The 24,763-nt window shown below is 47.7% G+C and overlaps 1 protein-coding gene across 1 annotated transcript; it reads left to right on the forward strand.

The window, feature by feature from the left end:
* The first annotated feature begins 6,427 nt into the window (after positions 1 to 6,427).
* TCFL5 (transcription factor like 5) lies at positions 6,428 to 24,738 on the forward strand. Its single transcript, XM_027086777.1, is given in 7 exon segments — positions 6,428 to 7,113; positions 8,203 to 8,389; positions 8,675 to 8,837; positions 10,230 to 10,476; positions 12,332 to 12,473; positions 23,955 to 24,043; positions 24,045 to 24,738. Coding segments are annotated over 7 exon segments (1,509 nt in total). The 5' UTR covers positions 6,428 to 6,463; the 3' UTR covers positions 24,076 to 24,738.
* Positions 24,739 to 24,763: the final 25 nt, after the last annotated feature.

The raw sequence follows: 24,763 nt of genomic DNA on the forward strand, positions 1-24,763 counted from the left end.
CGGGGGGCCTCTAAGGGGCAGCACGAGGGAGGCATCTGGGGGACGGGGGCGTCCTGTCCGATGGCAGCGCTGCAGGCACGGCTGTTTGCACTTGTGACTTTGACCGTGAGCAACACCCAGACGCACAGGGAGACCAAGTGCTAGGCTGGCAGCTCCCAGGGATAAGCCCCAGCTCCCGCGCGCACACGTGCACACGGATACGCGCACACACTGGCACACACGCACACACGTGTCAGGACCGAAAAGAAAGCAGCTCACGTCTGGAAGGCGAACCGGCCGCAGTCACGCTTCTCTCCCTGGACGACGTGCATCCTTTCATCTGGAGTGGCGCGCTCTTGGTTTTCAGGAAAGATCCCCACCCGTGTAATCAAGTAGTAAAGGAACGCTTTCCTTTTGTTTAGAAAACAAGGAGTGGGGAGGGAGGAGGAGGGCAGGGGGAGGGGGAGGAGCCCCGTGCAGCAGCCTCGGGTCCCTCTGTGCTGCTTTTCTCCGCTGCGCTATCACCCCCGTCAGGACGGCCCTGTGCATCCCTGGCTCTGGCGTCCTGCTGCGTCGTGCCTTTTTCTAGGCCAGTCCTGGAATCCCTCCACCCTGCTGGGTATTCAGACCCGATTCTCTCCAGCACCGGGTCCACCACTTGCTGCTTTTACTGTGTTGTGATTTTGCGGTTTTAACTGAAGACTCGGCCCTTCCCCGCCTCTGCTGGCCTCTGACTCCTGCCGCCCTGCCCCTCGTCACTCGAGTGTTCATCTCTTGACCCCGCGAGTTCAAACTCACGTTCATTTCCTTGGAAGTTCAAAAGCAGTTGCCTTAGACTTTCCTTTGGTTTGTCTTTCCTTCTGTGCGTGCGTGTGCGTGTGCGTGTGTGATTAATCAATACTTAAATAGCTGAGGAACTTCCAAGCAAGCAGAAGGAAACTCGTATTTTCTTCAACGTCCTATTTCTCATCTATTAAACAATATTTTTAGAGATATTTAAACACAATATCAAACACTTAAACACCAAATTAAATACTGAGCAGTTTTTCCAAATATTTAGAAATCGGTTACAAAGGTATTTAACCGAATGCCCCTAAGCCGCTGATTGAAGTCACATCTCTAACAAAGGTTTCTCCGATTCTTTCACTCCTTAAGGAGTGAATAAAACTCACAAATCACAGCAATGAGATGCGCAGCAAGTGGTTTACAGACGCCAGCGCCGTGGGTCTCACTGTCTCTTCGTTATCTGGGTCAGAGAGAGACAGAGAGGGCGGGAGGGAGAGAAGAGGGAGACAGGGATGGGGGGATGCATCAGGGCTTGGTCTGCAGGCTTAGCCCCGGCTGTGGGAGCTGCTGCGGCCAGAGCTGGACGGGAAGGACGGGCAGACGGGAGGGTGTGGAGGGCGAGGTGAGGCCAGGCCGGGCCCCACGAGGATGGACCAGCCTCTCTCACGTGTTTCTCTCTACCTCCAGCCTGGACGGTGCGGACATCCGGCCTGAGAAGCTGGCGCACTTTGTCATAAAGGTTAGAGGCACACCTGGCCCGAGGGATCCCGGGAGGCGGCGTGGCCAGTGGGGACACTGCCCTCAACAAGGCAACAGCCCCGCGCGTGACCCCAGGTCGACCTCTGGGTTGAAAAATCAGTGCGGCTGTCGCTTCTCTTCTGGTCTCCAGATCTCGTGCAGAACTGTCTCTGCTGATCCCCTCAACCGCGAACACGCAGCAGAGGGGCTTCTAAGAAAAGGGGCCCGGCTAGCCACCCCCTGCCCATCATCTCAGCCCCCTGCGCGCCTCCATGCCTTGCTTACAGCCGTCCTTTGAGCCAAATTCCCAAAGGAAGACAGGCACAAACTCACCTCCCGCCCAACACGACGCCCCCATCGCCACTGTCCCCGCCCCCAGGAGAGGGGACCGGACCGCCCGTCGCTTCTGGGAGGGCTTCCCGGTCCTGCAGACCATGGGAATAAGGCCGGCCATTCTCGTCGCATCCTACGCGATCAGGGACGAGCAACGAGGAGAAAACAAAAGCGTGCGGTGGATAAACACGCAGGAACGTTTCCATCAAAAGCAGGACGAGGCGCGGCCGTCACAGCCGTCACTCCTGGTGGCAGCCGCGGCGCTGGTAGCGACAAAGACCCTCCTCCATGACCCCGTCCACGCTCCCTGGGCCCTCGAGCAGCTGCTGGGGGTTCGTGGCCTGGTGGGTGACCCAAACCTTCGCTCCCGCCCGGTCTGAGCCTCAGCCGTCGGGCCCGAGGGCATCGCTGTGGCCGTCCACCGGCTTGGAGGACGAAGAGGACCTGGGTTCTCTAGTTCCTCACCCGTGAGAGTCGGGCTCTGCCACCCCTGCTTTGGGCCTGAAGAGTCCCAAGTGGCCAGGCCACAGCCTCCACCGACGGCCCCAGGAAGCCTCACTGCGTCCCCGCGAGGAAGCTCTCTTCCCCTCGGGACTGAGCCCTCTAGAACCGAGAGTCACAGAACGGGAAGCACAGACTCTGCGGGGCATCACGAGAGGTAATAGGGAGAGGGGCCACCCCATTCGCACCCCTTGATTCCAGATCCAGCAATCCTGGAGCGAGAGCAACGCGGGTTGCGGAGCCCAGACCGTGTCCCGGGAGACATCGCCCCCGCCCTGCCCCCCGCGGGGTTGCCACCTAGCTGGCACGGTAACTGAGTCTTCAGAAGGCCGTCAAGCACACCTCTTAGACTGCCCAAAGCATGCAACGCCGACAACAGCAGATGGGGCTGAGGATGTGGGGTGACAGGAGCTCTCGCTCACGCCAGTGGGAATTCAGAATGTGGCGCAGCCACTTTGGGAGATAGTTTATTTCCTACAAAACTAAGCATCCGCTTACCATACGCTCCAGGAGCACACTCCTTGGTACTCACCCAAAGGAGCTGAAAACTCAGGTCCACACAAAAGCCTGCACACGGATGTTTACAGCAGCTGTATTCATAGTTGCTGAAACTTGGAAGCAACCAGGATGTCCTTCAGCAGGTGACGGATAGATAAACGGTGTCCCACACAGAAATGGAATATTATTCAGCACTAACTGAAATGAGCTATCAAACCATGAAAAGACACAGAGGAACCTGAAATGCATTTAACTAGTGAAAGAAGCCAATCAGAAAAGGCTGTATGAAGCCACCTCTATGACACTCTGGAAAAGGCAGAACTATGGAGACAGTAAGAGGATGGGCAGCTGCCAGGGGGCAAAGGGGCAGAGGGATGGGTAGGCAGAGCACAGGGGACTTTTAGGGCAGTGAAACCACCCTGTATGCTATTCAACATGCATGTCCTACACGTATCCTGTCAAACTCACACCTCGGTGTGTGCTGAGTGATTGTAGGCGCTAGTGTACTCTAATTGCGGGGCCTGCGTGTCCACCGCTAGGGTAGAGGAACGTGACTGGTATTAGTATGTTGTTGTGTTCTCCGACCTCGCTGAACTCACTGGCTTTTTTGTAGGTTCTGTAGGATTTTCTCCCTAGGTCATCGTGCTGCCTGGGGAGAAAGTAGACAGTTCCACTTCTCGTCCTCCCACCTGCATGCTCCTTTCTCTTGCCCTGTCACGCCGAGTAGACCCTTCAGCACATGCTGAACAGAAGTGGCGACAGTGGGCATCTTTCCTTTTTCCTCATCGAGAGGGAAAGCATTCCGTCTTTTGCCATTTAAGTATGATGTGAAGTGTGGTAATTTCATATACGCCCTTTATCAGGTTGAGGAACTTGCCCTCTATGCTTGGTTTGCCGAATTTTGATTGGGAATGGATGTTAGATTTGCCAGCCACTTTTTTTTTTGCATTTTTGAGGTAATCATATGACTTTTCACTTTGCTCTATGAATATAGTAATTTACATTGGTTGATTTTCAAATGTAAACAAAACTTGCATCCCTGGAAAAAACACTACTTGGTTACGATGAGTTATTCTTTTTAAAAAATCTTGTTGGATTCAATTTGCTAAGCTTTTGTTAAGAATGTCTGCCTATCTGTCCATGTCCAGTATTGCTTTGTAGTTTTATTTTCCTGTAATGTCTGCATTTTGCTCTCCAGCCCTGCTGCTTTCACCGAATCCATACGTTTGTACAACGGCGTCACGTCCGATGCTCGCCCGCGTTCCTTGAGGCTCACGTGGATGCTGTGCTTGGGTCTCCGGCCGTTAGTCCGGAGCCACTAAACTGACTCTGCCACCCACCGGGGGTCTCCCCCTGCACAATGGCCTGTCCACAGAGCGGCTCCTCCTGTTCTCGAAAGCCAGCCCTTCGCATCGGTCCATGATGCTGTTTACTTATTCATTTATTTATTTTTTTTGCATGTTTACTTCTTAGCTCAGGGGAGCCCAGGTGGGGCCTTTCTCCCGCCCTGACCTGCTCCGCCGGGCTCTGCCTGCCTCTTCAGCTCGGGTCCTCAGCTGAGGAGGGCTACGCCTGCAGGGCTAGACCAGAACCACTCGGAGCCACGTGTAGAGTTTGAAAAAAACATGTTTTCTATTTTATTCACATTTTATTTATAAAATAAGTCCCACTAAAGCCAGATCATTCTCACGTTTCATGTCTAAATAAAAGAGGGCTCAAAACTGTTATCTGCAAGGACCCGCCCAAATCAAGAAACACAAAAAACAGCGTAGGCGCCGACGGTCTTATTTCCAATAAGCGAAAAACCAAGTCGCATATAATCTTGATTTTATTTTCTTTTTTAAACATTGTAAATTTCACCACACTCCGTGATTTTGCTGCTCAAAGTGGGGTCCACTGATCAGCGGCACACACGTCAGCTGCGGGCTCCTTAGAAAGGTGGCATTCCGGGTCCCACCTAGGCCTGCTGAATTAGAATCTGCTTTTAAACAAGATCCCCAGGGCGAGCCTGTGCACATTACGGTCTGTGTTGATGTCATGCTTAGAATCTTCTCAAAGATTTTATCGACATCATCCTATATATTTAGTAGTTATATAATTTTCTTTTTAAATTTAGGTATTTTGATGATCTGAAACTAATTTTTATGTTAGGTGTGAGAAAAAGTGCTCTTGTTTTTTCCCCCACACCTGATACATTTTATTGAGTAAGCAGTCCATCATTTTCCTACTGGGGACATATTAAGTGGACAAAAAGAAAAGCAAATATATATATATATATATATATATATATATATATATATATATATATATTTTTTTTTTTTTTTCTTTTTTTTAAAAGTTTTTTGGCTGTGTCACGTGGCATGTGGGATCTTCGTTCCCCTACCAGGGACTGAACCTGCACCCCCTGCAGCGGAAGCGCGGAGTCTTAACCACTGGACCTCCAGGGAAGTGCAGGATGATCTTATATTGTTCAAAGAAAAGATACTGCAGAAGAAATGACTAGCACTCCATAGATGTCTGAGCTCTGACAGAATGAGCAATTCAGAGCCTGATGGAAGAAAACTGCCTAAATCACAGGCCTTTCTTTAAACCACGTGGTTCCTATACAGAAAACAACCACTGGTTGAGATGGGGGTAAGGGTGAGAGGTGGGTACAGTAATTATTTTGAGCCCGCAAAAATAATTCTTCTAAAGACCACCTATTCTATGATACCATTTATAGGACGTACCCAGGGTTGGCAAACCCATAGGGACAGAAAGAAGGTTAGTGGGTAGGGAGTGCTAATGGGTATGGGGTTCCTTGGGGTGATGAAAATGTTCGAAAACTGATTGTGGTGATAGGATGTGAATACACCACCACTGAAGAGCACACTTGAAAAGGATGAACCCACATGGCATGTGCATTCTAGCTCATCACTGGCCAGTGTTTGTCGAGTGCATTGATTATACGAGCCCTGCCGGTTCTAGGAGGAACGGTGCACCACGTGTATTTATTTATCTGACTGAGTTTTCACCTACGTACAGCCTGCCTTGTCACACCTGTATTTGGGGGCGCTGTCTCACCTGTCTACTGTTCGGGCTTACTGTAGGCCTCGTGTCCCGAGAAGGGGGGGACCGCGCGGCACCCCGTGGATACGTGGACTCGTGGTGAAGCGTTACCTGGAGAGGCGCCTCTTGCATGCGCCCTGATACCCGGCCAGGCCCTGGGAGGCCCCGCGGACACTCGACCCAGGTGTCTGACCCTCGGACACTGGACTTGGGCGTTTGGCCCCTTGGACATTGGGATCCGGGCGGCCCGGCCCTGCGGACACTCGACCCGGGTGGTCTGGCCCCTCAGGCACTGGACTTGGACGGCCTGGCCCCGCGCGCTGCAGCCTCGCCGCCCGAACCCCACGCCCCAGACCTGCGCGCGTAGCTTGGGACTGGGCGCCGCGGCGGAGGCGCGGCGGGCGGTTGGTGTGGCCGGGCCGTGGGGCGGGGCCGCGGGGCGGGGGCAGGGCCGCGCCGGGGAGGGGCTGCCGTTGCGGGCGGGCGGCGCAGGCGCGCTGCGGCCGGCGGTTTCCGCGACCCCGCCCGCCCGGCCTGGCCCCGCCGGCCTGCCCGCGCACCGTACGCCGTTGGCGCCGGCATGTCGGGCCCCGGGCAACCGGAGCCGCCTCAGGCGGGCGGGCCGGCGGGCCCCGAGGGCGCGGACACGGCGCTGGGCGAGGCGGGGCTGAGTTTCACGACCACCGACCTGAGCCTTGTGGAGATGACCGAGATCGAGTACACGCAGCTGCAGCACATCCTCTACTCGCACATGGAGGCGGCGGCGGCCGACGGCGAGCTCGAGACGCGCCTCAACTCGGCCTTCCTGGCGGCGGCGGCGCCGGGCGCGGCGGCGGGGGGCTTCGCGGCGGCCGGGGGCGCGGCGGCGGGGGGCGCGCCGCCCGTGTACCCGATGCTGTGCCCGCCTGCGCTGGCCGATGGCGGCTTCGCGGGCGCCAACCAGTGCCTGGGTCACATTGACTTCCAGGAGCTGCGCATGATGCTGCTGGGCGAGGCGGGCGCGCCCCCCGCCGCCGAGAAGACGCCGTGCGCCGACGGCCCGGGCGCCGGCGCGCCCCGGCCCAAGGCGCCCGACGGCGCCGGCAAGGAGAACGTGGAGGGCGCGCCCGAGGCGCGGGCCAAGTCGGCCGTGCGCGTCCGCCTGGAGGACCGCTTCAACAGCATCCCAGCCGAGTCCCCGCCAGCCCCGCGCGGCGCGGATCCCCCCGAGCCCGGCATGGCGCTCAACAAGTGGGTGCATCCCCCAGGGAGCGGGCCGGGTGTAACTAGGGTCCTCTGCAGAGAGGCACCAGCCTGGGTCCGGGTGTAAACCAGGGTTCTGTGCAGGGAAGCACCAGGCTGGGTCCGGGTATAGACCAGGGTCCTCTGCAGAGGCCACCAGCCTGGATCCGGGTGTAACCAGGGTCCTCTGCAGGGAGGCACTAGCCTGGGTCCGGGTGTAGACCGGGGTCCTGTGCAGAGAAGCACCAACCTCGGTCTGGATGTAGACCGGGGTTCTCTGCAGAGGCCAGCGGCCTCACTGCAGCTCGCATCTTAACAGGGAGCAGACCTCAGTGGGTCTGGAGGCTGAGCTGAAAGTTTGTGTGGTCTGTGAAGCACAGCAAGCAGATATTAAGTACACAGCCTGCAGCATCACCTTTGCAGTGTGCACTCAGCGTCTGCATGCGGAAGAGAGATGTGTTGAGATAAGTGCACACATGTTCCTGAGGAACAAAGGTTTTGTCCCCAAATCACTCACCTAAATGTCAGGAGAGACCTCTGCTTCCCCCTCTGTTGACTCAGGTTGAGGCTGACCTCATCTTGCACAGATGCATCCTCTGGGAGGAAAGACGTCATGTTGTGAGGTTTTGAGTGTAAAATGCAGCTTCATCCTTCAGCCAGACTGCCAGCCCATAAGTGATCTCGCAGCAACAACTATCGGAGAGGAGTCGCCTGTCTGCTAGGGTGTCTCCTCAGCTTCCTGTCTGTCCCCACCCTGTAGTTTTCCCCATTTTGCCCATAGTCAGATTTTGGAGGATGGCCAAAAAAACAGAGATTGGTGTCAGAAGTGTGATGGGAAGGGAGGTGTAACTAAAAGATGACACACAGCCACACCTTCCAATGTGAGGAAGAAAGTTTGAACTTGTCCCCTACAACACTAGCTGATAATTGTCTGTAGAGATTTCCATGATGGGGGGCATTCATGGTAACAGATTCAAGTTCCTATCTAGAAAATCAAATGTTAGCCTTTAGAGTGTGATAGTTAGTGATTGTGGTGTTTCAGGAAACTTACCTGCCACATGCTCTTCATGTGTTTCTGGGTTTCTTTTGTCTTGGCAGTTTGGTAACTCTTATTCGCCATCCATCCGAATTAATGAATGTTCCTCTCCATCAGCAACAAAACAAATGTACAACATTAGTGAAAAATAAAACTGCTGCTGCAGCCACTGCTCTGCAATTTACATACCCTCTGTTTACTGCAAATAGTTGCTCTGCTAGTGGAAATTCTAATCTTTCACAAACACAGGTAGGGAAAATGATTTGCGAAGCTTTGCTCTTCTGTATTAAATGGATAAATTGTATTTTAGTTAGGCCCCAAGGATTTTTTTTTTCTTTCATTGAGCTCAATAACTTTTTTAAATCGAGAGTATTTATGTGGTTCGGGGATATTTAAAAATCCTTAGTGCACCTAAAGTTCTTCAAGTTCATGTGAATAGCTTTGACGTTACTTCTGTTAAAGTGCATTTTATTTGTACGTAGAGAGGAGATTGTCACCTGTTGATAAAGTTCCTGTTGCTTCATTTTTTTCCAGAGTTCTAGTAACTCATGTTCTGTACTTGAAGCTACCAAGCATCAGGATATTGGATTGCCGAGAGCATTTTCTTTCTGCTATCAGCAAGAAATTGAATCCACTAAACAGACTTTGGGTAGTAGAAACAAAGCTTTGCCTGAGCAGGTTTGGATTAAAGTAGGAGGTAAGCGATAAAACAGAAGCTGGCAGGTGCTTTCTCCTCCTGCCTGATGTCTTTGCCCCCCCCCCTTTTTTTTTGGCCATGGGTGGGAGAGGGGAGAGAGGTGGTTTATAAACAAATGAAATGATCTCGGAAGCCTGCTTGCATCTTAGAAATCCTTCCGTCCCTCTGCCCAGTCACCTCACTTTGAACATCCTTGCGAATTTTGAACATCACGTTTATACTTGGCCTGGAAATGTTGAGTTTAGGGGCTGCTTTTTCTTAACAGTAACCTCCTTAAACAGAAAAATGATAGACTTAGGTACATTTTCGTTACCTTCAAGTTACTGACAGCACTTTCAGGTTTTTTTTTTTTTTCTCTTATTTCATACTTCATGAGTGAGGCAGGAGTCTGAAATCCGCTCAGACCTTTAGAGGACGATCTGCAGATGGGCAGAGGATTGAGTTGGGAGCAAGAGGCCATAAGGTGATACAGAAAGTTTTAGAAATAAACTTCTGAAGGCAAACTTTGCTTACCCCTGACGTTAACCCTCAATCCATTTTTCCTGGAAAACATTCTTTTTCGAGCTATCCAACAATAACACAGCTTACACTCAGCTCTTCGAGAGCTGATAAAGACAGGGTAGGGATGCAGCTCTCCTTCTTTCTCCCACGCCAGTGATTAGTTTTCCATTGTTCTTATGACATTGCTCGCGAAAGTATACGTTAACATTTGTAAGGTAGAAAGGTTAATGTTAAAATAGTCCCTGTACTGACTACTCAGCTGAAGAGTATTACCGATACTTGCGAATTCCTCTCTATGTCTTCTGAAAAGTTCTCACCATTCTGAAATGTGTGTTAAGGGGTCCTTTCACCGTAGAGGGTTTGGCTTTGTACGGTACCTGGGGAATGCACATCACCGCAGGTACTAATTAGACGCCTGCTGTACTTTGATAGAAATTTGACATATTTCTGTAGCACAGGTCAAAGCTATGATGTGATTACTCCTTTTGTGGGGGGGAATCTCACGTGTAAGGTGAGGGCATGTTTAATCCTAAACCGCTTAGGTTTTGTCCTCTTCTGAGCATCGCAGTTAGAATATCAGTTGTCTGTTAGGGTAATTGCACATCAAGAAAATCTCTTGGAGAAAATACTTCAAGTGTTTTTTTCCCCATTCTGAATATCAGAAAAATCAAACAACTTCTTGGTTTTTTTATTCATAGATGACAGTTAAAATGCCTGTTGATTTAAAAGGGGGACTTTTGACTGTATTGCTGTATAAGCTGTATTGATTACGGAATACCTGGGGTGTTTATATCTTGGATCGAAAATACCAAAAAATATATTCAGCATTCACGAGGGTAAGTTTAGAAGAACAGAAAAATGAAAATACCACTTTTTCCTTCTTTTGCAAAGAAGAAGCGCTGTGTAAGCAAGCAATAAGCAAGAGGAGTCGGAGTAGGATACGTCAGCTGGACACAAACCTAGAACGAAGAGCCCTGGGAGAGCTCCAGAATGTGGGTGAAGGCTCCGCAGCAGTGCAGGGTGCCTGGCAGTCGGTGGAGTTGTCCCAGGCCACCTTCGGGGAGCAGACCCAGAGCGGGCCCCAGCGGGGCCGGTCCCAGCGCAGGGAGAGGCACAACCGCATGGAAAGAGACAGAAGGTAATGCGTGGCGTCGGTGGCATACAGTTGTCTTAGACGCCGAGCTGATGACAGTCGGTGGTGGTGACGGGCGCCTTTTTGTGGAAAACAATGGTGTAGCCATTTCTGTGTTCAAGGGAGGGAAAGCTGGCTAGAGTCAGTGGTCACCGTGCTTTGCTAGGTGGATGGGGGTACCCGAGACCACCCCCAGGTCTGATGATTCATTAGGAGGACTCATGGCTTTGATTTATTTTGGACGAAGAACCCAGCAAAGTCGGCAGAGGCGCATGGGGAGAGGTCTAGGGGCCCCAGGCGCCAGCTCCCCAGAACACCTCTCAGCGGAGCCACTCAGGATGCCTGTCACCCCCCAGCACTGGTGACATGTTCCCGGACAGCAAAGCTCCTTAGAGACTCAGGGCCCTGGATCCTACTGGGGGCTGGTCGGGGGCGGGGGGGCATTCCCTACCTGGCACGCGGCCAAGTCCCAGACACCCAGAAGGAAAGCTGGTGTTTATAAGCCAGTGGCCAACGGTGGTGGGAACCCCCCGGAAATCTAAGTTCCCAGGTGCTGACCGGGGCAGCCTTCCTGGGAGGGGGGGCCGCCTGCGTACTGGCCTACTCAGTTTTGCTTGGCTCTTTTAAGGATATTGAAGAAGGAGGAAGGTACAGCTTATGTAAGTTGTTTTATCTGTGGATTTTATTTGTGCTGCTCTGTGGAGAAGCAAAAGGTGGTTAATTTTTCTGTTATAGCTGGGTACGGGATGATTCCCTAACTTCGTCATCTGTTGAGTGCTTTGTACCAGTTTCTGTTTTAGGCTCAGGAAATAGAGCATTGAGCAAGACAGATATTCATCTCTGAACCTACAGTGTTGAGCAGTGGAAATTTATTTATTTAAAGGGATATATTAAAGCTAGGCAGCTAGATACCTTTCCTAAGGATGTGTCCGCACATACAGGCCAAGCGATGGGCATCACTGAGCTCACCACGAATTATAATGGGCATTGTTTATATTTATTTAATAAACATTTACTGAATACCTACCATCTGAAAAAAAGCCTTATACGTACTACGTGTTGACGGTAAAAGTTTTCATCCTTACTCTGCCATTTCCTAGTTTAACAACTTCCTACACACTCTTTACCTCTCCACCTGAGTCTCTCATCTATAAAATAGGGATATCACCTACTGCGTAGATGGGACACAGGAATTAAACAAGCTGAAATGTAGTGTCTGGCCCAGTGCCTGCAGTTGCAGAGCATCTAGTGAATTCCTGCTGTTGTTGTTACCTTACAAAGTTGCTCTAGAGTTCTGAGTGTACAGGTGGGGAAATAGGAACAAGGGCCGTATTACCTGAATGTAATACGTGAAAGTTAAAAATGGTCTAAGACTCCAGGTGGGATGTAAGTCATCCCTAAAAGGACTGGATTTGGGGATAGTCACAGGCTGGTAGTCTGTGGTCCCTTATGAACCGGGGCGCCTTGGAGAATCAAAGCTGTGAATCCTAGCTTCTGTGACTTCCTTGGCACCTGGGGGGCAGGTGAGTGAAAGAATGTCCTGCCCAGAAGAAACACACACACAATTTTGCTTCCAGTTTCAGGGCGTTTGGGTCCATCCTTGGTCTAGAGACTTGGACCTGGTCCTTGCTCCTGGCCCAGGAGAAGTAAACAGGAAACTTTCCAGGGAGCGTGACTGGGCTTAGTGGGCAGCTGAGGGTGGGCTGGCCGCTGTAGAGGGGAGACCCGAGGTGAGGGCCTGCCCTTCCTACGCTCTCAGTGGCCAGGCCGCGAGCTGATTCCTCAAGACACACAGACACCTGCTCTATTCCTTTGTTCTGCTTCAGCGTCTCTATGTGATCACTTTGGGTTTTGACTGTAGGCGCAGAATCCGCATTTGTTGTGATGAGTTGAATCTTTTAGTCCCGTTCTGCAACGCCGAGACGGATAAGGCGACGACGCTGCAGTGGACCACAGCGTTCCTGAAGTACATTCAAGAAAGACACGGGGATTCTTTTAAAAAGGTTAGTGTCTAGGCCAGGATATTTTCAGAATCCTGTAAATGTATCCGTGTTGTTATTTATCCTTTTTCCTCTAAGATGTCCCAAACTGTCCTTTGTTTCCTGGAACCAAACATCCGATGCTGAGTCCAGTGTGAATAATGCCCTGCTCGTCACTTATCAAGGTGCTAGCCACAGCCTGGATGTGTGGTCAGCTGGCAGTTAGGGCCCTGCTCTGTGCAGTGGATTGTTTGGGGGCTTAAAGGGGTTTCAGAGACCTGCCTGTAGGGTATGATTTTTTTTTTCCCCCTCAGAAGATGTTGTGAAAGGGATAAAGCACAAATAGGGAAAAAAAAGAGGCAACTAAATGTCAAATAAATAATCTGGATTTCAAACATGTTCAGAAGACAGAGAAGAGAAACACTGCGGCCTGGGGGATCGGGGTGGGGGCTCAGGGGCTCGAGCATCTCCGTTCCTTAGGACAGCCAGCTCGACCTTGACCCTGTCTGTCTGGGCCGAGGAGCCATTGATTCCCTGCAAGCCCTCCAGGTGGGAGCGGATGCTGGGTGTGAGTGAGGGTCCCACCTGCCCCCTCCTTGGGGGTTCAGATGAGAGAACATTCCCTGCATTGGCTTCTGTGCTCTTCCTTGGGGGGACCTTGGGTCCAGGTACCGGCCTCATTTCTCTGGGGATCAGGGCGCGTGGGATGAGGCCTTAGTGAAGAGCGGCCTGGTTTTGCTGCTGGTCCCTGCTGTCGTGTAGTCGCTGCCGTTGACGGCAGCACGGGTCTGATTAGAGAACCGAGCTGAGGTTGGCACTATAAACGTGGAACATTTTGAAAAAGAGCCTTCCGTATCTAGATCCTGGGGGAGCGGCCGGCCGAGCGCCCCAGGCTGCCTGGAATGAGGCCCCTTGGGCTGAGTGCTAAGAGTTTGTCTTCTCCGTTTCCCTTTTCTGTGCCCAAGTGCATTTCCATCTTGTGTGTTTCGTAATTTCGTCAAGTTCCTTATTTTCATTGTATATTTAATTGCCTTTTAAAGCAATACCTGCGTCAAGTTTGTGCTGATTGGATCATTTATGGTTATTTATAATGTGGTTACTCTTTAACATTATTTTTTAGCGATAGACTTGGTTTATTGTAATAAAATAAAGCTTTTATATTTAAAAAAATGATTTAATGGTTGGCTCTGTGTACCTAATAGTGGTAAATTATTATTTATATGATCCATTCAAATATGATGAAGGTGTTTGCAACAATAAAAAAACTTAACTGTCACTATCTATACTCAAAGATTAAATAGGTTAAAAATTTATGGACATTGATTTTTATGTATATTAGGCTTCCTGAATATTTCTGAAATGTAGTTACATTGAATTTGTAGATTGTTTCTGGGTCGGATTACAAGACCCATGAAGAAACAGGCCGAAGTGACGTCAGTAGCAATTTGGGGGGAATTAGAATGTAGGCAGCTTAAACCCTTGTGTCCTTCCTGTTTCCTCAGTGACTTTCCCCCTCTTACTTGCATGAACATTTTGAAAGATGTGATACACGAAAGTCTTCAGTGATTTTCCTAAATTATTTCAGTACACATCTCATCCCACAGGTCTGTTCCGACTCTAACCAGGCTTCTGTCCGAGACACTGGGGGCACCTTGAATAAGACAGAGACCCCGTGGGCTGGAGGGAAGCGGCTAACAGGTTGAGGGTGAATGGACCACCTCCATCCCGGTGTGGGGTCTGGTTGACATGCTGCAAAGATGGCTCTCCCTGCTGTGCAGCAGGGAGACTGGACTCCAGGAGGAGAGATTAGGGGTGGGCAGGAGTGGAGACACAGACCCTGGTCAGAGGCCGCAGCGGCTCTGCTGAGACTGGCCAGGGCCCGCGGTGCTGGATGTAGGGCTGCTGGGCAGAGGAATTGGGGTCCACGGTGGGGTGTCTGGCTGGAGCAGCTGGGCGGGTGGCGCTGTTTCCTGAGATGGGAAGACGTGTGGAGAAGCAGGATGGGGTGGGGCGGAATCCACGTTCTGTGTCCGACGCGCTAGGTTTTCAGTGCCCAGGAGGCGTCAGGTGGAGGAGTTGAGAAGGTAAACGAGTCTGCAAGCAGGCGGTTCCCTTTGCTTTATTTTTCTACTGAGCACGGAGTTCACTGAACACCTGCCCTCCCCTCACCTAGTCTGAGCCGCCAACATTTACCATGTTTAACACACACGTGCACACGCACAGCACAATTTCAAAGACAATGACGTATCATGACCCTTCACCTCTAAATATTTACGCCTGTGTCTCCCATGTAACGCCAGTGCCGTTTTCACACCTCACAAGGTCGATAGCCATTCTCTTATACCATCTACTACCCAGTCCGTATTCCCATGTCCCCCAGATGTTCTAAAGGTGACTTTTATGGCTGCATTTTTTTCCAAACCAGCACCCAGCCATGCTTCTGTGTTGCATTCAGTGACGTTTTTCTGTCTCTGAGCTATAGCAGTCCTCCCTACCCCCCAGTTTCTATTACGGCACTGAGATTTTGAAGAGATCGGGCCAGACAGGTGCCTGTAGAACCCTGGATTTAGATGATTCGTTGTATTTATTTATGGTCATTAAAAATTTTTATATAATTTTAAACTTGCAGGAAAATTCCAAGGTGAGTGCTAAGAGCTCCTTGTGTGCCCACCCAGGTTTACCCAGAACCCCCAGTTGTTCACATTTTGCCCCATTTGTTCTGTCTCTTGCAGTCTAAACCATTTGATGGTAAACTGTGGGCACCATGTGCCTTGATGCCCAAACACTTCAATCTGTGCTTTTAACGAATATTACATTATCTTACATAACCAGAATACAATGGCCAAAATCAGGACACTTAACATTGGTGTAATACTCTTATCTAATTCAAATTTTGCCTCTTGTCCCAATAACATCCTCTACACCATTTTCCCCGGTCCAGCCCCAATCCAGGATCGCTGGTGACGCAGTTGTTGTGAGGTGACATTTTGGGGTCGTGACCTTGAACCCTAGCCAGGCTCTGGGGCTGCGGGGCAGTCTGTCACCCTGTGCTTCCCTCTCCTCTGTCCTGTCACCATCACAGTCGTTGGGCAGGACGGTGGCGCTGCCCCCCTGCTTTGTCTTCCCTCCTCCACCTGAAGTTGGGCTGGGGGCCCGGCCCGCACCCACGTGTCCTTGCGCACCAGCCCCAGTTATCAGGCGCAGCCGTACTGTTACTTCTCCCTTTCCTGTGCAGTAGGAATTCTGTCCTTTTTATTTTAAATTTAGTTTATTGCAGTGTAGTTGATTTACAGTGTTGTGTTAGTTTCTGGTGTAGAGCCAAGTGACTCAGTTGTGTGTGTGTGTGTGTATATATATATATACACACACACATGTATATATATACATACATTCTTTTTCATATTCTTTTCCATTATGGTTTATCACAGGATACTGAGCATGGTTCCCTGTGCTGTACAGGGAACTGTAACGCTCTATAGGGTTAGGACCTTGTGTGTCCATCCTGTATATAATAGTTTGCCTCTGCTCACCCCAAGCTCCCACTCCATCAATGCCCCACCCCCACCCCCTTGGCACCCACCAGTCTGTTCTCTGTCTGTGAGTCTGTTTCTGTTTTGTAGATAAGACACAGCATTTTATCTGTTTCTCACATTTATTTCTCACGTTCTGATCAGTGCAGATGGCAGTTTTAAAAACGTGTTGGGGCTTTTCCATTGTGACCTCTTATGTGGTCAGTTTTTTAAAATTCTGTGTTTATTTGGAAAGGACGTGCATTCTCGGTTCGGCGAATTCTGTATGTTTATTAGGTTGAGGTTACGAATTGTGGTTCCGGCCTTTCCTGTCCTCTCTTGTCTGTCAGACCTGTTGTTCTCAGAGCCCCCGTGGCATCTCCCACCGTGACTGGCCTTGTCCCATCTCTGTGGGGCTCTCAGCGTGGCTAAGTGTCGGGGGCGCACCCTCCCACCTGGGCCCCAGGTCTGTCACCCCTCTTGGTTTCATTAACCCTTTTCCTTTAATTCTCTCGTCTCTCTGTACAGATGACACCTGTCTTCTTCCTCTTCCTGACTTCCTGGTATAACTTCTCGACATGTAATTGGAACGATCTTTCTTTTTCCCACTAAAAATAGTTTTTATTATCGGCCTTCTCCTATTTACAAATTTAATGTGAATATCCAACTTTGACCAGACGTCATCTCAAGGTGTCTGATGAGTTGTAAAAATCCCTTAAAACTCAGCTATTTCACTTAAGTTTCGTTGAAATAGACGCTAATTGAGAGAGCAGGGTAACAATTACTAGCTTACCTTTGACGCAGTCAAGGGCGGGAGGTGTCCACTTGTCTCCCTCTTTCACGGTCACCCCAAGTTCCCATGAACTGAGTCCCAGGGACCTCGTGAGAGTCTAGATCGAGCTACACCTTAACCCCACTGCTGGCAGAACTATTCAAAATAAAGACGGGTGCCCAGGGCTCCTCATTTTATGATGATTGTTTAGAAAAATCTCTTGAAGTACTTTCTTACATCTGAGAGGTGATTGTTTTCTTCCTTCTGACTTCTATTTAGGTATTCTCAAAGGTCAATTCTGCCTTCTCAAGTACAGGCAAATATTTTATAGCTGGGCTTTGGGTGTCAGAATATAGAAACCAATGTATCAAACCATGGTTCATCTTACATTGCATTAAGACCCGTTGAAAACCTTTTAAACTTTGGGAAGGAAATTAGAATGTGTTTCTGTGCAGATATAGCTTCTGAGCATAGACAGTTGTTGCAAATGGCAGATGGCCGTGGCTGGGATGCCACGTAGCGTGTGGACAGGTGGAGGGCGCCAGCCGTTCCAGATGACTCAAAAGTCAGAGCAGTGGCAGCAGAGAGAGCGCTTATACTTCCCTTCCTGGACACAAATTAAATAGAAACCTATTATAGTCCAGCAACAAAGAGACAGCACAATTCAAAAATGGGCAAAGGACTTGAATAGACGTTTCTCCACAGAAGATAAGCAAATGGCCAATAAGCACATTTAAAGATGCTCAACATCACTAATGATCAGGGAAATGCAAATCAAAAGCACTTTAATGGATGTGAGATACCAGTTCACACCCATTAGCTGTGGCTATTGCAAAACAAAATAACAAGTGTTGGTGAGGATGTGGAGAAATTGCAACCCTTGGGATTGCTGGTGGGAATGTAAAATGGTGCAGCTGGTGGTTCCTCAAAAAGTTAAACATAGGGGCTGCCCTGGTGGCGCAGTGGTTGGGAGTCCGCCTGCCGATGCAGGGGACGCGGGTTCGTGCCCCGGTCCGGGAAGATCCCACATGCCGCGGAGCGGCTGGGCCCGTGAGCCATGGCTGCTGAGGCTGCATGTCCGGAGCCTGTGCTCCGCAACGGGAGAGGCCACAGCAGTGAGAGGCCCATGTACCACCAAAAAAAAAAAAAAAAAAAAAAAGTTAAACAGTTACCCAAAAGAATAGAAAGCAGGGACTTAAACAGATATTTGTATACCAGTGTTCATAGCCACATTATTCACAGTCACCAAAAGGTGGAAACAATCCAAGTGGTGGAAACAATCCAATCAACAGACGAATGGAGAAGCAGAATGTCTGTACAGCCAATGGATTACTAGTCAGCCATGAAAAGGAATGAAGTTCTGACGCATGCCTCACAATATGGATGGACCTCCAAAACAGGATGCTGACCGGGAAAAGGCAGACACAAAAAGACAAGTACTGTATGATTCCACTTACATGAAGTACCTAGAGTCATCAGATTCATAAAGTCAAAAAGTAGAATGACGGGTGCCAGAGACTGGGGGAGGTGGATGGATGGAGGGTACATGTTTAACAGGGACAGAGGTTCAGTTTGGGGAGATGAGAAAGTGCTGCAAATAGATAACGGTGATGTTTACACAACACTGTGAATGTACTTAAGCCACTGAATTGTACACTTACAAATGGTAAAAAAATGGCAAATTTTATGTTATATATATTTTACCACAATAAAAACATATAAACTTAGACTTAATTGTGTAAGAATGCTATGCTTTAAAAAAAAAAAACTTACAGAAATGTATACACGCACAAAAACGGAGAGACTAGAATAATGAACGCCCGTGTCCAGTAACTCAGCTTCAGGCATAACTTTGTTTCACCTATACATCCCCATCCTCCCACCGTCACTGAATTATTTTAAAGCATTACCAATTGTCATATCATTTTCATTCACAAATGTATCTCTAAAAAGAAAAGGGCTGTTTAAAAGCACAACCACGTCATCATCAGCTTCCTTAATCTCCCTCCCTGACCAGATTTCTCTGATTGGCTCGCAACTGTCTTTTTACTGTCGACTTACTTAAATCGGTATCCAAACACTGCATTTGGTTCGTAGCTCTTATGCACCTTTTAATCTGTTCTGGCTCCCCTTTCCTGTTTTCCTTGCTGTTTGTTTATTGATGAGGCCGAACGTTACTGAACCAAATTTGGGTCCACTTGCCTGCACACAGTAAAGCCAATTTGCTGACACCAGTTGCGGTGAAAACAAGTGCAGCGTTTACTGCAGGTGCCAAACAAGGAGTCTGGGCAGCTAATGCTCAAAAGACCTGAACTTCTTGTTTGGCACCCGCAATAAACGCTGCACTTTCTTTCACTGCAACCCAGTGTCAGTAGATTGGCCTTACTGTGCGCGGGTGAGCGGACCCAAATTCAGTTCAGTAACAATTTTTGGTGACCCAGATGGGATTTCCAGCCCATCTGGGATGCCAAAAATTGTTACTGAACTGAACTTGGGTCCGCTCGCCCACGCACAGTATTACACGTCATGATTAGTTATACTCCGTGACAACTTCAGCAGAGAAGTTTTTTCCATATAATGTTTTTTGTGTCATTTAATATACTACATAATCTTCATTAGTTTAATATTTCTCTCTGAGATGCCTCAGGAGCCCTTTGGAAAACTCAAAGTCAGCTAGAGAAGGAAACTTACAACTGCTGTCAAAAGCAGCTCGATATTCCAGGAAAACTTTGCTGTCTTAACAGAGAGAGAAAACCACTTCCCGTCTGCACCAGCTTACTTTTAATAGCGAAGTTCATTTAGTTAATGAAATTCAATCTAATATGAGCCAGTCTTGACCCCATGCAAAACTCTTTCCTTAAAGTTCCTTTTCTACAAACCTTTCATCACTTTCTGAATCTATATTAGTTTGTCCATTATATTTTCCCTATCCAGAAACAACCAGCCCTGGGACGAAATTATTCTCCCTTTTTTCCCTTAACAAAGATATTTCCATTCTTTATACCTTCTCTCACTGACAATGTATATCCTACTTTCTGTACACACTGAAATGCTTCCCTTATTACTTTTAGTAGTTTAATTACACATGTATTACAATTTTTAACCCTTAAAAACTTTAATCTTTACTGAAAACCAAGAAGCGAGTAATTGGACTTTTCTTTATATCAGCATGTTTTGATTGGCAAACTTATGAACACACCTCTAAAAACATACGTTTTCCTATAGCACAGTTTTTCTCTTTAATGTAGTACAAGACGTGTATCTAATAAACTCAAACATCTCTAGCTGTTTTTCTCTCTCATAAGAAGACAGGAGGTGAACTTAGACTTGTCTAGTAATCGGTATTAACGCTCAAAAGATCTGAACTCCTTGTTTGGTGCCTGCAATAAACGTTGCACTTTCCTTCACCACAACCTGGTGTCAGCAGATTGTCTTTACTGTGTGTGGGCGAGTGGACCCCATCTGGTTTAGTGACAGTGTTGGTGATTGAGGTGGGTCCTGTTCAGCAGCTGTTTGAGCACCTTTGTCTCAGGGGCAGCCCCACGACCTTGCCGCCAACCAGCCATCCTCGGCCCACAGCGCTTTTGATTTTTGTGATAAAAGAAACAAGGCACTTGCACTGGCAGGTTGAGGTGTCTTTGGTAAGGAATGGAACTCACGTGTGGTGACACCAGAGTGCTCCTCCCTATCGCGCTGACTTCTATGGCAGAATGTTGGTTGGGATTTTCCCTTTTGGACTAAGGCTTCGTCATTTGGCTTCTTTTTTTATTTTTTTTTTTTTTTTTTTATTTTTTTTTGGCTTCTTTTTTTTTTAAAAACAAATTTATTTATTTATTTTTGGCTGCGTTGGGTCTTCATTGCCGCACGTGGCTTTCTCTAGTTGCGGTGAGCGGGGGCTGCTCTTCGTTGTGGTGCGTGAGCTTCTCGTTGCAGTGGCTTCTCTCGTTGAGGAGCTCGGGCTTTAGGCACGTGGGCTTCAGAAGTTGCGGCACGTGGGCTCAGTAGTTGTGGCTCGCGGGCTCTAGAGCGCAGGCTCAGTAGTTGTGGCGCATGGGCTTAGCTGCTCCGCGGCCTGTGGGATCTTCCCAGACCGGGGCTCGAACCCGTGTCCCCTGCATCGGCAGGCGGATTCTTAACCACCAGGGAAGCCTGGTGACTTGGCTTTGTCTCTGACGGGGCATTGGTTGGGAGTTTCCCTTTTCGGGACTAGGGAACCTCGACCCTGAGGGACTGTTTTCCGTTGCGTCGGTTGGTTGGTTTGCTTGATATTTGACAACAGCGGCCATGAATAACTAAGAAATGAGTGATCAGAGCTCTGTTCCATCTTGTAGTCTAGGGTATATTTTACTAAACTGGTAAATGTTCAGCTATGCTCCTATAAAAAGAAAAATGTTTTTTCTGACACCACATGGCCACAACTTTCTTCAGACTCTGGAGAAAATTGGTTAAGATGAGACTCTTTTGAAATTCCAAACCTGGTTCTTTTTTGCCTATGCAGTTTGAGAAAGCTGGCTTAAATATTTTCTCAGAATTCTGACCCTCAGAGAACAAAAATATTTCTAGGAGAAAGCTTGAAGCCATAACTCTTACCATGTCTTTGAAATGCAAACACAACCCACATTGCCTGAGACTTCAGCCTGGGTTAATTAGTAGAACTTCAAATCAAAAGGAAAAAAGGGGAAAGAGCCTTTTTAAACTCAAGTAGGTAAATTTAACTTGTTCCAACTGTTATAAAGTTTTACGTTTGCTGGGTGAGTTGCCATGACACGTGAGGTCATGATTTCCTATCTTTTCATTTGCATTTTGTTTGTTATTAAAACAGGAACCCTCATTTGGGAACTTGAGGGAATTGTTGGACTTCACTCTTTGTTTTTGTCCTGCAGGAAATAGATTTTGTTCTTCATGCGTGTGTGTGTGTGTGCGCGCGTGCACGCGCATTTGTCTTGTGTGTAAGTGTGCTGGTATGGGAAACTCAAGCTTATTTCCTGAATGCAGCCCCTTGGGGTGCATTCTCCAGAACTGGACCACTTTCAGTCACAAACAAATAAAATGTAAAAAAATGATTTTCCTTTGTTACGTGGCCTGGCCATGATACTCCATAGATTCAGGAAAAAAGTGTCCTGTTAATGGATCCTTAAATTATGCTACTATTATGCAGTTAGGGCTGTTTTACAATAGAGAGGGAAAATGGGATCAAATTTATAAACTAATAAGTTTTTTATTGAAATATAAGCTATGAGATCTCCGGATGGATGGATGTCTTTATATAATATTGTCATAAGTAATAAAATAGAGATAAATGGGATAAAAGCTTTCAGGTGAACTCTTTAGGAATAGTCGTGTATTAGTTTTTCCGGATTTTTGGTAACTTGAAACTTTAGTTTTGCTAAATTAAGTTATATGACGGAAATTCATTAAAGGTCTAAGTCATTTTTCATTAAGGTAAAATACTGGAACATTGATTGCTCGAGAAGTCTAAGTTTATCTTCTCTTGTCTGCTTATGAGAGAGAAAAAAACTAAAGATGTTTGGGCTTATTAGATACATGTCTTGCACCACATTAAAGAGAAAAATTGTACTATAGGAAAACGTGTGCTTCTAGAGGTTACAGAATGTGCTCATAAGTTTGCCAATCAAAACATGCTGAATAAAGAACAGTTCAATTACTTGCTTCTTGGTTTTCAATAGAGATTAAAGTTTTTAAGGATTAAAAATTGTAATACATGTGTAATTAAGTTACTAAAAGTAATAAGGGAAGAATTTCAGTGTGTAAAGAAAGTGGGCTAGGGGCTTCCCCAGCGGTCCAGTGGTTAAGACTCTGCGCTTCCACTGCAGGGGGCAAGGGTTTGATCCCTGGTCAGGGAACTAAGATCCCGCATGTCGTGTGGTGTAGCCAAAAAAGAATGGAAATATCTTTGTTAAAGGGAAAAAGGGAGAATGATTTTGTCCCAGAGCTGGTTGTTTCTGGCTAGGGAAAAAATAAGGGACAAACTAATACGGGTACAGAAAGTGATGGGAGGTTTGTGGAAAAGGAACCTTAAGGAAAGAGTTTTGCATGGGGTCAAAACTGGCTCATATTAGATTGAATTTCATTAACTAAATGAACTTCGCTATTAAAAGTAAGCTGGTGCAGACGGGAAGTGGTTTTCTCTCTCGGTTAAGACAGCAAAGTTTTCCTGGAATATCGAGCTGCTTTCGACAACAGTTGTAAGTTTCCTTCTCTAGCTGACTTTGAGTTTTCCAAAGGGCCCCTGAGGCATCTCAGAGAGAAATATTAAACTAATGAAGATTATGTAGTATATTAAATGACACAAAAAACATTATATGGAAAAAACTTCTCTGCTGAAGTTGTCACGGAGTATAACTAATCATGACATGTAATGCTGCACGTGGGCGAGCGGACCCAAGCTGGGGTCAGTAACGTGACTACTGCGTCCTGCAGGACATCCCACCTTCTGCATCTTGCAGACCCGTGTCTTTTGTTTCCTGGAGGCCGATGAGCTTCGGGTGGTTTGCGTGCACCTGCCTTCTCTTTTTGTGAGCTTGAGACTGACTCAGCCATTAAAATTGAGGCCTTTCACAAAGTGTCTAGAGGCGTAGTGTCATGAACTTGACCCGCGGCCAGCAGGGTGTTTGGGGAGTTAGCTCTTGGTCTGGCCCCGTTGCCACGCCTAACACTGAGCAGTCAGTGGGGCAGGGGCAGGGGACAGCAAATGCCCATGGCAGGAGGGGTGTGTCACGGTACAGAGTGTCTGTGTGGGGTGGTGGAAAGTTCTGGAAATGGATGGTGGTGATGGTTGCACAAGAGTGTGAACATACTTAATGCCACTGAATTGCAAACTTACAAATGGTTAAAATGGTAAAGTTTATGTCTGTGTTACCACAACGAAAATAACAAAAAAATATGGCTGCCTCTAAAAAAATATCAGAAGGGTTTGCAATATGGTCAGGCATTTTGAGAATCTATTGGAAAACTAAATAAAAATACACGTAAAGGTAACTATTTGAGACAAATGTTTGAATCCCCATTTTTATCATCTGTATCCCCTTACAGGATGTGACATACGTTTGTGAGTGACACCTTGACTATATATTTTGAGGTGGTTTAGCTCTTAATTTCAACCATTTGTGGGTTTTTTTGTTTTTTTTTTTCATTTGTGTTTTTGAAGATAACAGTTTTCATGTCTGTGTATATTGTACGTTAATGGTCATTTCTCAACTTTAGGAATTTGAGAGTGTGTTTTGCGGTAAAACTGGCAGAAGGCTAAAGTTGACCAGACCAGACTCCTTGGTGACGTGTCCCACACAGGAGAGTACAGAGTAGCCCAGCTATGGAGATCAAGTGACTGACTGGATGTGAGCACTGATGTCTGGGAAGCAAACGGCTGTTCCTTCGTGACCCATAAACATTTCCTAGGACCCTGGAACTCAGCTCTGATAGTCTGACTCTAAAGGGACATGATTCAGCTGATGGGACTCCAATGGGGACTTTGAAAGCACATTCTGTAAAAATATTTATCTAAAACAAAAATGCTTACCGATTAACGTCCTCTTAGACCACTTGGGGATGAAGACATCTTGACAATTAGTAAGTAATTTTTCAATTATCTGTCTGATTCCATCATGTTTTCTTAACATGATAACTTGAAAAATTAACATCCTTTGTAATTTCTTTAGTCTTAGAAGGTACATTGCTTTTTACTTATTTTATTTACATTTTAAATAAGCCCCCTTAGCAACTAGAACAAGTTAAATTGTTCTTAACTGTAAGTAAGACATTTTACTTCATTTGTCTGTCGCTTCCCCTTGTAATGATTTCTAGCTGCATAGAACTGTATTGCAAAATGCAGTCCTATTTTAAACCTTTCTGCTAGAAATTTTCCAGAGATCTCCTTTAAAGGTACTTGTGTCCGTAAATGAAATACTTGCTGGATATTAGACTGCTTCAATGCCCTCATTTTCGTATTGAGAGTCATTACTTTCTGTGTAATAAACTGTAGTGTTTGGAACTGAGGTTTTCAAATGAGTGGCTTT

This window comes from Aethalodelphis obliquidens, unplaced genomic scaffold (assembly GCF_003676395.1).
Source record: "Aethalodelphis obliquidens isolate GAN/ISIS:26980383/991018 unplaced genomic scaffold, ASM367639v1 scaffold57, whole genome shotgun sequence".
Taxonomy (NCBI): Eukaryota; Metazoa; Chordata; class Mammalia; order Artiodactyla; family Delphinidae; genus Aethalodelphis; species Aethalodelphis obliquidens.